The sequence below is a fragment of the Drosophila innubila genome (assembly GCF_004354385.1).
Source record: "Drosophila innubila isolate TH190305 chromosome 2L unlocalized genomic scaffold, UK_Dinn_1.0 4_B_2L, whole genome shotgun sequence".
NCBI lineage: Eukaryota > Metazoa > Arthropoda > Insecta > Diptera > Drosophilidae > Drosophila > Drosophila innubila.
The window spans coordinates 17,733,791-17,747,566 of record NW_022995372.1 but is presented as its reverse complement, the minus strand read 5'-3'; the positions used below and the strand labels follow the sequence as shown (position 1 = coordinate 17,747,566).

At 37.8% G+C, this 13,776-nt stretch overlaps 5 protein-coding genes across 7 annotated transcripts; 1 reads left to right on the top strand and 4 right to left on the bottom strand.

The window, feature by feature from the left end:
• Positions 1–230: 230 nt before the first annotated feature.
• LOC117780622 (mitochondrial uncoupling protein 4C-like) lies at positions 231–2,171 on the bottom strand. The gene is made up of 2 exons (XM_034617223.1): positions 1,502–2,171; positions 231–929 (listed from the first exon to the last, which is right to left on the bottom strand). Exons 1-2 carry the CDS (start codon positions 2,130–2,132, stop codon positions 574–576), a joined length of 987 nt encoding a protein of 328 aa, XP_034473114.1. The 5' UTR covers positions 2,133–2,171; the 3' UTR covers positions 231–573.
• Positions 2,172–2,624: 453 nt separating this feature from the next.
• Positions 2,625–3,491, bottom strand: LOC117779924 (mitochondrial uncoupling protein 4C-like). Its single transcript, XM_034616273.1, has one exon. The coding sequence runs from the start codon at positions 3,489–3,491 to the stop codon at positions 2,625–2,627; it is 867 nt and encodes a 288-aa protein (XP_034472164.1).
• Positions 3,492–3,513: 22 nt separating this feature from the next.
• LOC117781983 (mitochondrial uncoupling protein 4-like) lies at positions 3,514–5,301 on the bottom strand. Its single transcript, XM_034618880.1, has 2 exons — positions 4,616–5,301; positions 3,514–3,944 (listed from the first exon to the last, which is right to left on the bottom strand). The coding sequence occupies exons 1-2, from the start codon at positions 5,253–5,255 to the stop codon at positions 3,589–3,591; spliced, it is 996 nt and encodes a 331-aa protein (XP_034474771.1). The 5' UTR covers positions 5,256–5,301; the 3' UTR covers positions 3,514–3,588.
• A 659-nt stretch (positions 5,302–5,960) lies between these two features.
• On the bottom strand, positions 5,961–7,138 carry LOC117780531 (mitochondrial uncoupling protein 4-like). Its single transcript, XM_034617093.1, has 2 exons — positions 6,487–7,138; positions 5,961–6,412 (listed from the first exon to the last, which is right to left on the bottom strand). The coding sequence occupies exons 1-2, from the start codon at positions 7,106–7,108 to the stop codon at positions 6,057–6,059; spliced, it is 978 nt and encodes a 325-aa protein (XP_034472984.1). The 5' UTR covers positions 7,109–7,138; the 3' UTR covers positions 5,961–6,056.
• A 2,424-nt stretch (positions 7,139–9,562) lies between these two features.
• LOC117781582 (leucine-rich repeat extensin-like protein 5) lies at positions 9,563–11,924 on the top strand. 3 transcript variants are annotated; one of them, XM_034618356.1, is made up of 2 exons: positions 9,563–11,042; positions 11,078–11,924. In XM_034618356.1, the coding sequence occupies exons 1-2, from the start codon at positions 9,802–9,804 to the stop codon at positions 11,769–11,771; spliced, it is 1,935 nt and encodes a 644-aa protein (XP_034474247.1). In that variant the 5' UTR covers positions 9,563–9,801; the 3' UTR covers positions 11,772–11,924. The 3 variants fall into 3 exon arrangements, with proteins under 3 accessions (XP_034474247.1, XP_034474246.1, XP_034474245.1); XM_034618355.1 differs by having other exon boundaries at positions 9,563–9,677; positions 9,752–11,366; XM_034618354.1 differs by having other exon boundaries at positions 9,563–9,681; positions 9,752–11,366.
• Positions 11,925–13,776: the final 1,852 nt, after the last annotated feature.

The window sequence follows — 13,776 nt, the reverse complement described above, 5'->3', positions numbered from 1 at the left end:
AAAATCAGCATCAGACTCAACTCGGCTTTTATCGGTTGCACAATTAATCACACACAATATTATTATTGTTGTTATTGAAAAAACTTGTCTTTTTAGAGTTGCCTCTTCTCGCATCGTCTTTCTACATCAATTTGTGGCTAGTGTTTTTTTTTTTTTTTTTATTTATAGCTCTAACGGCAAAATTTAAATTGTTTGACTGCGGGGCAAGAGCAGCTGGAAATCAACACATACACACACATTAATTCATTTAATAAATTATGCAAATTTGTATAAAGCACATGTAATTTTATACGATTTTGAAGCGTCAATAAAAATAGGTGATGCCATTGCCTGGCTTTGCATCGTTTTGAATTCGATTTAAAGTTTAATATAGGGCTGGGCGACGTACAGAGAGATGACAATATTATTTATTTTTAATCGATATGCAAATGACAGATCCGAGTACATTAATCGCATTTTATATATTATTTTCTGTCCATTTCTATCTGTGATATTCTTCTTATCAAATTCAGCTCTACTCCTGATACATACATACATATGCACATATACATAACAAATGGAGGGTATCGTAGCTTAAAAGCCACTTTGGCCCTGCATTCTGAGCAGTTGTTCAAAAGCAATCCAGAAAAATATATTATAAGGACCAACACGCAACCAGCAGGGTAGAAATCCCTTATACATTGCCATGATACCTTCCTGCGTAATCAGCTTGTAATAGCAGTCAAAAGCGTTCTTGTAGTGCATTCCTTGACCACTTTCGTTGACCGGCTGATTCATGATACGCGACTTGACCACATCGGTGGGCGTACTCAAAACCCCGGCTGCTAATCCGGACGATATCGAGGCCAGGAACTGAACAAAGCGGCCATCTTCGAGGTTAAATACAGACATAATATTTCGTTTGCTCAAGTCGTAGCAAGCTACGTCGCCTGTAAAGACCGTAAAGCATATAATTTGATTTCTAAAATATTATTTTGTTGACTTTTTTTTTTAAATATTAAAACAACTTTTAAGTGAACTAAATAAAATAACTATTAAATTATACAAATTTCAAATTAAAACTATCTTTTTAATTCTATTGTTTCTAATGTTCAAAAAATGAATTCCAATAATATTCCCAAAACATTTAAAATTTTTTGTAATATTGATTTACAATAATCAATATAGTCTCATTACAAATTTTAAAATTAAAATTAAAAAAAATCTTTTTTAATATAAATTCTAAAATTAGATACGTCCGTACTTGAATATAAGCCGTTCTGTTCTTAAAACTTTAAGATTGCTACTAACTAAAATTACTAAAATTAAGTTTGAATCGAAATAATAATAATATAATACATAATATAATAATAGTGAAGTTAAATGAAATAATTTTAATAAAAATTTTAAAATCTGACTCTATTTTTAATTTTAACTTTACAATAAAACCATATCAAATATAAAACTTTTGGTATTTCTGTTTGTTTAATTTGATTAAAGTGGTAACTAGACAATTGCTTACCGGTTGTCAGTAGCATGGCCCGAAGGCAGCTAGGACCCACGCCCTTCCACAAGCCCTTAACGCCGCCCTTTGCATAGATATACTCCAATGCCTGTTTTACGTTACTGACACGCGCCGGATAGCCAAGAGAACGTCGTCTTCCCTCAACTTGCATTCGAATTTTGACTATGTCCAAAGGATTGGCAATGGCTTGGGCCGCACATCCCGCCAGGCAACTCGACAGGAAGCCACGAAATACAGTTAACACCTCCTTGCCCTGATTGTCAACGTAGATGAGCTGTTGCCTTATGAAATCGTAAAATACAACACGAGGTCCATTGAAGAACAAGTTTCGGATAATCATGGCAGAGAGTCCGCCGTAAATTCCACGCAATCCCTCTTCACGCGCCATGCCAAGGAAGGTCCCCAACATGCCACGTGAGGCACGTCCCTTGCCTGCCGTCTCAGCCGCCTCGCCCTGCAAATGCAAACGCGTCTTGGTTACGTCCAGGGGAAATGTGAAAAGCTCCGCAAATGATGCGCTCAGGAAAGTGTTAGCATAGACTAGGGGGAGACCAGGAGAATGCGACTTGTTGACGGGCTGCACGGAATTCTTAAGCCTTGGATAATCTTGAGATACATCTTTATCCATCACAGATAATTTTATTCTAAAAGAAATCACAAAAAACAAAAAAAAATATACTAACAATTTTGTTGTTCGTCAATGCTGAACTGAAAGTTAAATCCATGACAGAAATTCATAATTAAAGTCGCTCAAAATTAGCCACATTCAGTGAGAGAAGAACTGCTATGAGGGAAAAGTAATATATCACTTTACATAGTTATTTCAGGACTATTAAGACATTTATCCATCATAGATCATTGTTATAATTGTTATTGTTGATTTTTAAAAACATATTTAGTTTAACTGATTTTGATTGAATCAGCCCTAAAACTTTATTTTTATTCATGATTATTGACAAAAAATTTGGTATAATTGAATCTTAAATTAGTAAATATTTTTTTTTTTTTATCAATAACAGTAGTTTTGGGTCTCTGATTTACGTAATTGTTTCACTGCCAACCAAAACATTACTGACCCTGGTTTCACTTTTAAATCCACATATTGTAACATGTAACTTTTTTAGAATCCCGTTTGACCCTCCCATAATTGAAATTGTTCTACTGACAGCCAAAATAACACTGACCAGGAACCCAATCTCAGCCAGCATGGTAAGAGACCCTTGTACAAACTGAAGACACCCTCCTCTCGCATCAATTTGACGAGGCATTCGAGGGATCTTCTATAATACAAACCTATGCCCTTCTTATCAGTTGGTTGGTTTAAAAGACGGAACTTGATCACGTCCGCCGGATGGCTGAGTAAGCTGGCAACAAGTCCGGCGACGAGGGCAGATGCGAAGTGGAGCGGTAGCTGCTCCTTCAGCTGTAGATATTTCTTAAAATTCCGTTTGCTGAGATCATAGGCGGCCACATCGCCGGCAGTCAAGAGACAGGCATGTGGACAGCGGTATCCCACATTTCTCCATATAACAGAATTCCTATGTATGGATTTAAGCACACTCATTAAACTGGAAGTTTTGTTTTCCTCAATTTTCACCCTGATCATGTCGAATGGATTGAAAAGTGCCTGGGCAATACATCCAGCAGCGCTGCCGGACATGAGAGTTGACGGAAAGTTGATCATCTCCTGGTTTTCCGCATCAATGTAAATGATTCTACGCCGGAGGACGTCGTACAACGTGACACGTAACGAATGGAACATGAAATTCCGAAGGATCAGTGCCGAAATCCCGGCGTGAACTGTTGCTTTGGTCGCATCTAGAGCAAGGACAGAAGCCTCCGCGATGTTGGCGCCTATAAATGCGTTCGTGTACAATTGGAACAGATTCCCCATAGATATCTGCTCTTGGGAGTTACGTAATTTGGGTACCAAAGTCGTATCGTAAGGTGTCCGCATATGCCAATAGTTGTTCTCATCTTTATCCATTATAAAAAACCAAAAATTTTAATAAAATGTGATTTAATAACAATACTTCACATTAAATTTGACATGAACAGAAATTTCGAAGCGCACTTTGATTCATTTAATATCCCTCATCACCACGGGAACGTCGGATCTGTTCAAAGGTCGTCCAAAAGACCATGGCCCAGGGACCGACTCGCAACCAAAAGGGTAAGAAGCCCTTATACATCGCGGTAACGCCCTCTTCTCGCACCAGCTTGGAAAAACAGTCAATCATGCCCTTGTAGTGCAGGCCACGACCCTTTTCATCCGTCGGCTGATTCATGATCCGGGATTTGACCACGTCTGCGGGTGTGCAAAGCACAGCCCCCGCAAATCCGGCTGACATCGCCGATAAAAATTGTATGAGTCGATTATCGGGAGAGTTCAATAGCACCATAAGACGACGTTTGCTCTGATCGTAGCAAGCGACGTCGCCTAAGAAAAGAAAGCAATAATTAAAAAGTTAGCGTGGTTGTAAAGAAAGAGGTAGAAACTTGAGCTACAGCACACCAAAATTATACATATATGAAGCGATTTGAAAAATACACAACACAGTTTTTTATCTCAATAAAATAAATTTGAAATAATAATTTCATTTCTATTATTATTTTAAAATCATAAATTAGCTAATTTAAAATGTTAAATATGAAAATAAAATGTATTATTTTTTTACAAGCTACCATTATTTAAGGCATATTCTATTTCTTTTTGTTTTTATTAATATATTTTAATTTTTAGTTTATTACAATCAATTTATATTTTCGATTTTCTATTATTATATTTAATAATGAAGTCAAGTTTATTTGTATTTCCTTTGAATATTTTAAATTTATGTTATTTACAATCCATTTATGATTTAGATTTTAATTATTATATTAAATAATAAAATTAAGATGAACGTGAATCTTATTCTATAGTTTGTAATCAAAATAAGAAAAATAAAATTAATACGAAAAATTAAAAATAAAAGTTTGTTCTGTTTCCATGCATTTTTAGTACACTTAGATCATTTTTACAGATTGAATTTTTTAAATTTAAGTTGAACTTGAAATTGGAATCGCTGATTTGACATGGGGGCTGAAGTATAAGAATCAAGGTTCACTTACCCATTGTGACCAGAGCTGCTCGCGTGCAATTTGGCACCGTGCCCCTCCACAAGCCGCGAATGCCACCATTATTATATATTGAGGTAAGTGCCTGGAAGATATTGTGAATTCTGGGTGGTTTACCCATTAGACGTCGCTTGCCCTCCATCTGCATTTGTACTTTGATGAGATCCGTGGGTGAGGATACCATATTGGCTCCAGCGCCCGCCAAAACGCCACAAGCGGCGCCACGTAGAAATGGCAATTGTGATTTACCATCCTTATCAATAACAATCATTTTTTCGCGCAGCGAGTCATATAAGTACATCTTGAGACCGGTGAAGACCGAATGTCGAAAGACCATGGCCGAGATGCCGCCATAAAGTTTATGGATTCCCTCCTCTCTGATAATGCCCATGGCAGTCGCCACCATGCCGCGATACTTAACCGGAGTGTCCGTTTTACTTGCGATCTCTCCTTGAATATGCATTCGGGTCTTGCACACATCGAAGGGATAACCAATTATTTCAGCGGTGCACGCAGACAGCAACACGGATACATAAAGTTCCGGGAAGGGTGTTTTCGTATTTGTCGATACATATGAGGGAGGTCCATATGGTCCCAATGCACGACCTTTCCACACATTATCACAGTTATCCATACTCAATCAATTTTTAAAATTATACTATCTAAATATAAAAATGCAAACTAGTTTAATATCGCAAATTGTTCAGCATTAAATAACTTAAATAACTAAAATTTTGTTAGATCGTTGTCAATTTTGTAATGCATGTATTTATAATATTTTCATTTTCATATTTTAACTTTTTCAATTGCGTCGCCTGCTGTAACCGAATAACTTGTATCTACATGTATAAATCAATGAAAATAATTCTTAATAATTATTTTTTTTTATAATGATCGAATTATAAGCCCAAGATTTACAAAAAAATTTATTTTTTAACTCATATTGAATAAATCATCAATAATCTTAGATACATACAAAATCCTTTTAGGGTCTCTAATTCAAACAATTTCTAAATCTAAATTAGTTACAGGATAGTTGGTTTTTAATTTAAAAATGCTTTATGTCTATAAATATCAAACGATTTTTAAATATAATATTATGAATGACATTTAAACTATTTAATTTATTTTTCTTATATAATTTAAAGTTTAATATTGAAATCTTTTGATATGTCAAAAGCTTATTTGAAATGTTCAATGAACCATTTTTTTAAATGTTAAATTATAATAAAGTTTTGACCATTTTAATGATTTGGGATTCACAGTAGAACTTCTGGTCAAAATAGTATTGGTTCCTTTTAGACTTCTGTCCCCTCGTTAAATATAAAATGAAACAGAATTTTTTCTGTGCTATACTAAAAATTTAAAACATTTATTTTGTCCGATTCACAAACAGTTTCGTCATACGTTAAGATATAAAAAACCTTTCGCGTTTTTAATAACCCTCATCGCCGCGAAAGCGACGAATCTGTTCAAAGGTTGTCCAGAATACCAAGGCCCAGGGACCAATTCGTAACCAATAGGGTAGAAAGCCTTTGTACATGGCAAAGAAGCCTTCTTCCGTATATAGTTTGGTGAAACAGTCAATTGTTCCCTTGTAGTGCAGACCAATGCCTTTATCGTCTGTCGGCTGGTTCATAATCCGCGACTTGACCACATCTGCGGGTGTACTAAGAACGGCACTGGTTAAGCCAGCTATCATCGCCCCCATAAATTGTATAAGTCGATTATCGGGCATTTCCAAAAGCCGCATAAGTTGACGCTTGCTCAGATCGTAGGCACTAAGATCGCCTGAGAATGAAGAAGAAAGTGTACATTAATTCGGTTGATCTTTTCTCACTGACGAGAAGAAGAGTTTCTCGTACCCAGTGTGACCAGAGCTGCACGTGTGGCATTTATCGCAGTGCCCTTCCACAAGCCGCGAACTCCACCGACGGCATAGATTGATCCAAAGGCCTGAAAGACATTTTGAACTCTTGCGGGCTCTCCCATAAGACGTCGCTTGCCATCCATTTGCATTTGAATTTTGACAAGATCCACGGGTGAGGATAACATGTTGGCCAAAGCACCTGCTGTCATGCCACAAACGGCTCCCCGGAAAAACGTTAATTGTGGTTGGCCATCTTTGTTAGTGGTGATCATAAATTCACGAAGATTATCATAAAAGAACATTTTAAGGCCGGTAAATGTCGAGTGTCTGAGCATCATGGCCGTCAGTCCTCCGTATAGCTTAAGAACACCCTCTTCTCTGATAATGCCCAGAGCTGTACCCAACATGCCACGATATTTAAGAGGAGTCGCCGTTTTGCTTGCGATCTCTCCTTGAATATGCATTCGGGTCTTGCACACGTCAAAGGGATAGGCGATGGTTTCTCCGGCAAGTGCCGAAATCACGGAAGTCACATACAGTTCCACAAACGGTGTTTTTTGGTTTGTTGATATATATGTCGGCCGAAATTGCGACACTTGCTTATTATTCTTGTCCATATTTTATAAAAAACACTAATACGATCGCGACTTAAAAATATTGCATAAAAACTATATACTACTATACTAAAATTTATATATCAATGACTCTCCAAGAAATGATGAAAGCTTTATAATTTTGAAATGTCCTTAATTATTTAAATGTATCGAGTTTTCATTGTCTGACTAGAATATGATTAGAATATATAAGGATACTGTTAAACGATTTAAATTTTGGGACATTGAATATTTTTCCAAGTTTATTTTTAAATAAATGTTTTTTCAAGACGGTTACTTTTATCTTTATTCTCAAATGTATCTTAAATCTTTGCATAAATTTTATAAAATATAAGTGTTTGTTTTCTAAAATAATCTGTAATGTTTTTGTAATTTCAAAATATTTGTTTTCAAAATGTTTCATATTAGAAAAATCTAAATAATGGAATCAATGCAAATTTACTGAAGGTAATGAAATTAATGCCAGGTAATTTTAATATATTTTTTTTAACATTTATATTTATATTATACGCTAAGCAATTTCTAAAATGTATGATAGAATATGTTACATTTGATTCTATAAAAAGCAAAAAAAGTTAAATAAAAACCCTTTAAATATGAATAAATAGATATAAATATATTTTTTTCCATTGATATAAACAAATTGCAATGCTTAAATGTATTTCTTAAGTAACTTAAATCGGCGTGGAACTAAATGTATTTCATATATACCAACTAGTTAGCTCATATCTATAAAATGACCCAGAACAAAAACACAAAGAAATACCCTAGCGATAAGGTTGATACCGCAAATAAAAGAGAAATAGAAAGAAGAAGGGAAAAAAGAACTTGATGAAGGTGACGGGCGTTGCACGCTACAACGACCGCGCCCAAAACTACGCGTCGGGACAGGAAAGAGCGGGGTGCTTGGGAGTCGGGTGATAACCTGCGTATTGATGATAATAATGCTGATGTTGATGATAATTATGAAATGCATGTGTGTGTGTGTGTGTGTCAACACATGTTTAACTGCTGTGCAGCGTCAACACAGGCTACCTCCGACCTCGCAATGGGTGCGGTTCTCTTAGTTCGGAGAGGGGACGCTTAACCATGTTTAGAGCCAGTCACTTGGTCTATGCCGACATGGAGTAAATGTGAGTAAGTGGCGCTGTCAGTTCGTCACACAGTTGAGTAAGAAATACAAGGATGACGTGGCACGTGCCCATAGATATTACACCTATGCATACATATATATTATGCGAAACTGGCGTTTCCTTCCTTCCTTCATTTCATGTTCCTCTCTTCCGCCCTTTCCACCACTTCAAGTGTGTTTAGCACTTTTGTTAAATGAAAGCGATGTTTTGTGGTTGCTAACTTTAAGGGGAAGATTGGTCATTTAGAGAGACAGGGAGCTAGGTAATTTGAAATTCTCAACACACGCAAGATTTGTTTACAGTTATACTTAACTATGTTTTGCCTAAATTCATATTTTTCCAATTTTATTTTGCAAAAAAATTAAAAATATTTTCATAGATTTTTTGTTTATTTATTTTATTTTATTTTATTTATTTTTTGTTCATAGCTTATTTAAAATATATTTTTAAGAATAAACAAAAAAATTTGGAAATCGTTTTTGTCAAAATAATTTCTTGAAATACTGTATATATGAACATCGGGAAGGGGGCTCTCGATAATCGCCTTAGCTGCTATGACAGGTCAGTTTAAATTATGGTACAGCGAAATCTAACACTCTTTGACCAACTGACCGACAAGTTTTCGATACAGTCAAAGTTAGCTTACATCAACCAAAAATATAAGTACATACCTACATATGTATATCATGTCGTATCATATTATATTTGATAACTTTTGCTGACTGTCCAAATTCGTGCGCAATTTGAGAGTTTGTTGAACTGCAAAATAGGGAAAAGTTGCCACGATCAGCTCAAAAAAGCAAAAAACACAATATTGTAGAAATAATAATTATTTGAAATTTTGGATGCTCTGCAATTGATGGTAATAGCCAAAAGTTTGTTTGTTTTACAAGTGGTGATAGATAATTCTGATTTCTAATTCTAATGATTCTAATAACTGATATAAATTCATATGTTTTGTTTGCTATAACATGTTCGATTATGCGAAGGAACGATATTATTTTTGAGGTTATATTGAGTGGAATTTGTATAACTTTTCCATAATAAATGTTATATGAAATGAAATTCTTAATGTTGTTAAGATTATAATGGGATTCATTTCACTGTTGATATGGATGACCATGCTTTTAAGATAATTTATTGTTCTGAATCTTTTGATTTCCTGCTTAAAATTAGGTTATATTAACTAAAATTTCACATTAAATGTAAAAAAGCAAAGTCTTGGCTGGAAATCAATAGACCCCACATAATAAAGTGCAATTGATTCATATTGAACCCTCTGGGACAGGTTCGTGCAGAATGGATTGTCGCAAAGGTTTTTATTCAGTGCTACGATTTTCGAGTGAAATAAACTCCAATTACCAGAGCGGTGCCGAAGGAGAAGCCACAAGAAGAGCAACATTTTGACAGGGATTGCGAAAGATTCACAAGAATTTTTGGTGGGTGAGTCGTGGGAGTGTAATGTTCTCACATGGGAAGAGAAAACACAACCTGATCATTGGCACACTTCCAGAGTATAAAAGCACCGGTGAAATCTGCAACGGAAGTTAGTAAACGGAAGCAATGGTCAATTATCCACATCATTTGAAGCTGCTGCTTCTGCTGTTGTTGCTTTGCCCACTGGCACTTGGCCTGGGTCAGGAGGATTTGGAGCCACTGCATCGTAATAAACGCACCCTGACCACAATCTGTGTGGAGATCCAGCCGAATGGACCCCAAAACGAGCCCTATTTCATGTGCAAGGGTGCGGATTTCACCAATGGCGCCACTCCAGCAGCGACTCCTCAGGCAGCAGATCATCAGCAACAGCAACAGCCCATCTATAACTTTCCACAGCCAGGAGCACAGTTGCCACCACAGGTGCCATTTTCATCATTCCCCAGCTTTGGTGCTGGGTTTTTTCCGGCCCCATCGAGCTATGAGGATGCATCCAATCCTAAGGCAACGCCGCCGTCGTCAAGTCAGCAATCCCATGGAGCTCAATATGGATCCGCTGCTGCTGCTTCCTTTCCGCCTGCGACTGCTCCGCAATCATATGGCCTGCCAGCAGTTTCTTACCCAACTGCAGGCGGCCCAGCAGCAGCTCCAGGCGGAACTTTTGCAGGCCCACGCCCAGCGTCCACGCCCACTTCATATGCTGATGCAGGGGCTAAGAAACCGCCGCCAGTTGGGCAAACAACGCCGATGCGAAAATCGCAGCCTACGAGCGGCCAAACGAGCAATGGCAATGAATATCAATCTCTAATGGACAGTCGACATCGTGTCGCCATGGATGAAGGTGTCCTGGCCATGCCCAATGTGGGTTTCCAGCCGGAGGAACTGAATACGCAGTACAGAAGACCCATTGGCGTCATGGAGCCGCCGATGATGTTGATGCAGCTGCAACAGCCGGCACCTGTTCCCCATCCCTATTACGAGGATCACATCATGCGCACGTTCTATGAAAGCTTGGGGCATCAGGAGCCACAGGTTGCCCAGGCAGCGCCACTGCAGCAAGCGGCTCACACTGAGCCGCTTGTGGCTCCAGCATACCCATCGCCCTATGCTGCAGCAGCAACTGCTCCTGAGGTGTCTCCACCACCAGCACCACCAACGCCACCGCCTCCTCCGGCTCAGCCCACGTACAGTGCCTATCCAAAGTCCAGTGCCCCATTTGATGGCAATGCCTGCAATTCCTGTAATCGTCCTTGCTCTGCACCTGCCGAGACTTGTCCCAGCTTTCAGCCTGTGATCATCGCCATGCCCTGTTATGGACAACAACAGCCCACACACTACCTGGCTGTACCCGGTTCGCCGCTGCAGCCGCTACTCCCATGTCACGTGAGCCCGTTATGGGTAGTTCTTTTGGAGGATCCTTTGGCATGGCACCGCAGGTTGGATCGCCTTTTGGGTTGGGTCAACAAGCTGGTGGTCACTTTGGCATCGGATCTCAGGCTGGTTCGGCTTATGGCATGTCTGCTCCTCAGGTTGGAGCACCCTTTGGCATGGGTCCACAAGTGGGTGGACCCTTTGGCATGGCGCCGATGATAAATCCCTTTGGACCCTTTGGCAGTTTGAATCCCTTCAATCCCTTTAATAGGATACTAGGCGCTCAGGCTCCAACCACGTCGCAGCCCAGGATGCGTCTGTTTGGCGAAGCTTCGACTCCCACGACAACGGCAACAACATCATCACCAACTGCTCCACAATTTCAGCAACCAACCTTCCAGCTAGGCTCCTCCAGCAGCACAATAGCAACGCCCACAAAGATGAGCAGTGAAGCAGCTCTTGAGAAAGACGGAGATGACGACGTCGACGAGGAGGAGGAGGTTGGATCCCCGGAAGCCACTGAGTCGCCACATGCCGCTGAAACAACCGTGGATGATGAAGGCCCTGAGTTATCCAAATCTGTTGAGTCAAAGGAAGCAACGTTCGATGAAATATTGAAAAAGAGCGAGGACAAATTAAAGTCCGACAAACGCAAGCGTCAAAACTCCCGATATAGCAACAGTAGCGCCCAATCCCAAAAACGCAAATATCTCCAGCGATTGTAGTTCTTAGTAGAAGTTTATTATTTTTTTTATTTTAACTCTATGCAAATGAAATGAGCTTTATATAGCTGAAAATAAAATTAATTTGATAGTTACCCTAAAAGGCAGTGTGTAATCTTTGCCTGCATCTAATCTTGACCAAAAATCGTCGGCATAATGGGGCACTTAGCTTTAGATATATATTATTTAGATATAAATGGCTTTTAAATGTATATAATATGCATATGTTTATGCAGACAAATTTTTATATTGTTATATAATTTTTCTAAACTTTTTCAAGGGGAAAGTATGAAAAAAATGGACAGTGATTTTGATGCAGAATCTATATAGAGGCCAAACAATGATAAAATTGTCATTCAGCAAAGAAATCTGTTAAGATTTGACAAAGTTATAGCAGTTTAAAGCTTATGAAAAAATAAACGTCGTTAAAAGTCAGTAGACGCTAGATCCTTTTTGATATTCCTTAACATACATTTGATACGTATATTCTGGATTTTGATTAGGCAGACAATTTCTGAAAGTAAGCTCCTTAACAGCATCTACATTAAAAACTATTTCAAAAGTCATAAATTATAGCTATATGAACTAGTGCAAATTTTTATAAAAAGCGAAATTTTATTTGATTTATTTACGCCTGTCCTAGATTATGAATATTAACGGTAGTACTTTCATGTATCTTACAAATTTATATCCGATTTCCGTAGTTGTATAATATCTATTTATAACTTTGGTTGATAAAAATGCATCAGACATGCTTAAAAATTTTCATATTCTATCGAAAGTGTTTCACTTTTGCTATAAGAAAATTTCTTTGCTTTTCTATTCTTAGATGCTGGTCCGGTTTATTTATAGTTAGACCCCTCAGTTGCGTTCCACTTCCAGTAAAACCTTGACTTCAAGTACTTGTTGTCTTCTGCTGGGAGTTGGCACTTTCAGCATGCACGTTTAAACAAAGTCCAGACAATTTCCGATGATTAAGCCAATGGCCAGTAAAGGAAGTGTTTTATATAAGTAGATATAGATACTTTGTAGACACATACGTGTACTTATATATATATTTATTATGCAGCTTTTTTTATTGTATATTTTCTTTGATGTGCTTCCGTTTGGTTTTGCGCATTTCATTTTCCACTGGCGCACGTCTTTATAGTAGCAGCTCGAAGCTCCACGCTTCATGGATCAAACAGGAACCCACTTACAAGTGAGCTCTCTACAGTTTTTCGCTGCAATCTGCTGATTAACCATGCTGAGCACGTAACACAATTTAAATAAACAAAAACAGAAACCAAAAAAAAGCGAAAAAAGCGAAAAATAAAAACAAAATTCAAGATAAATAAAGCATAAAGCAATTTAGGCTTAGAGTCAATGTACCTTTCAATTGTCCAAGCCTCGGCTCCGTCTCTAACTCCGAGGTTGAGTAATCGTTGACCAGAATGGGCACAGCTGTTGCGATTGGGTTTCTACTAAACAGGTTAGAGTATTCGATTGCGAAATGCAAGAGCAAGTCCAAAACATTTTCATATTCGAGATACACAATTCCTATAGATAAGATACACTATGCTTTCAATATATTTCTATAACGACATCTAATCGAGTTCTCCTAAAATTTGTATATTTTAACCTAAAATCATATGTCTAGAGTCTAAACCAACTTTATGGAAATAAAGGCACCTATCAAAATATTCTTGAGATATTTAATCGGGTCGAGATCCCGACCCTAAAATACCCGTTACTTATTTCAATATATATAAAAGTGCTTTAATGGAATTACTAGTATTACTTTGATTCTACTTGTTCGATCTAGCTGCGATTTAGTGGGATAATAGATAATAATAAAAAATAACCTTAATGACCACAAAAAACGTACAATTTTATGTGGGTGTGGTGGTTTTTGCGATTTGCGGGGGCGGAAGGGGGCGTGGCTTAAATTTGAAACAAAATTGATCTGCGTGGGGTATATAGAAATCTGTGTGCCAAATTTGGTTACTGTATCTCTTGTAGTCTCTGA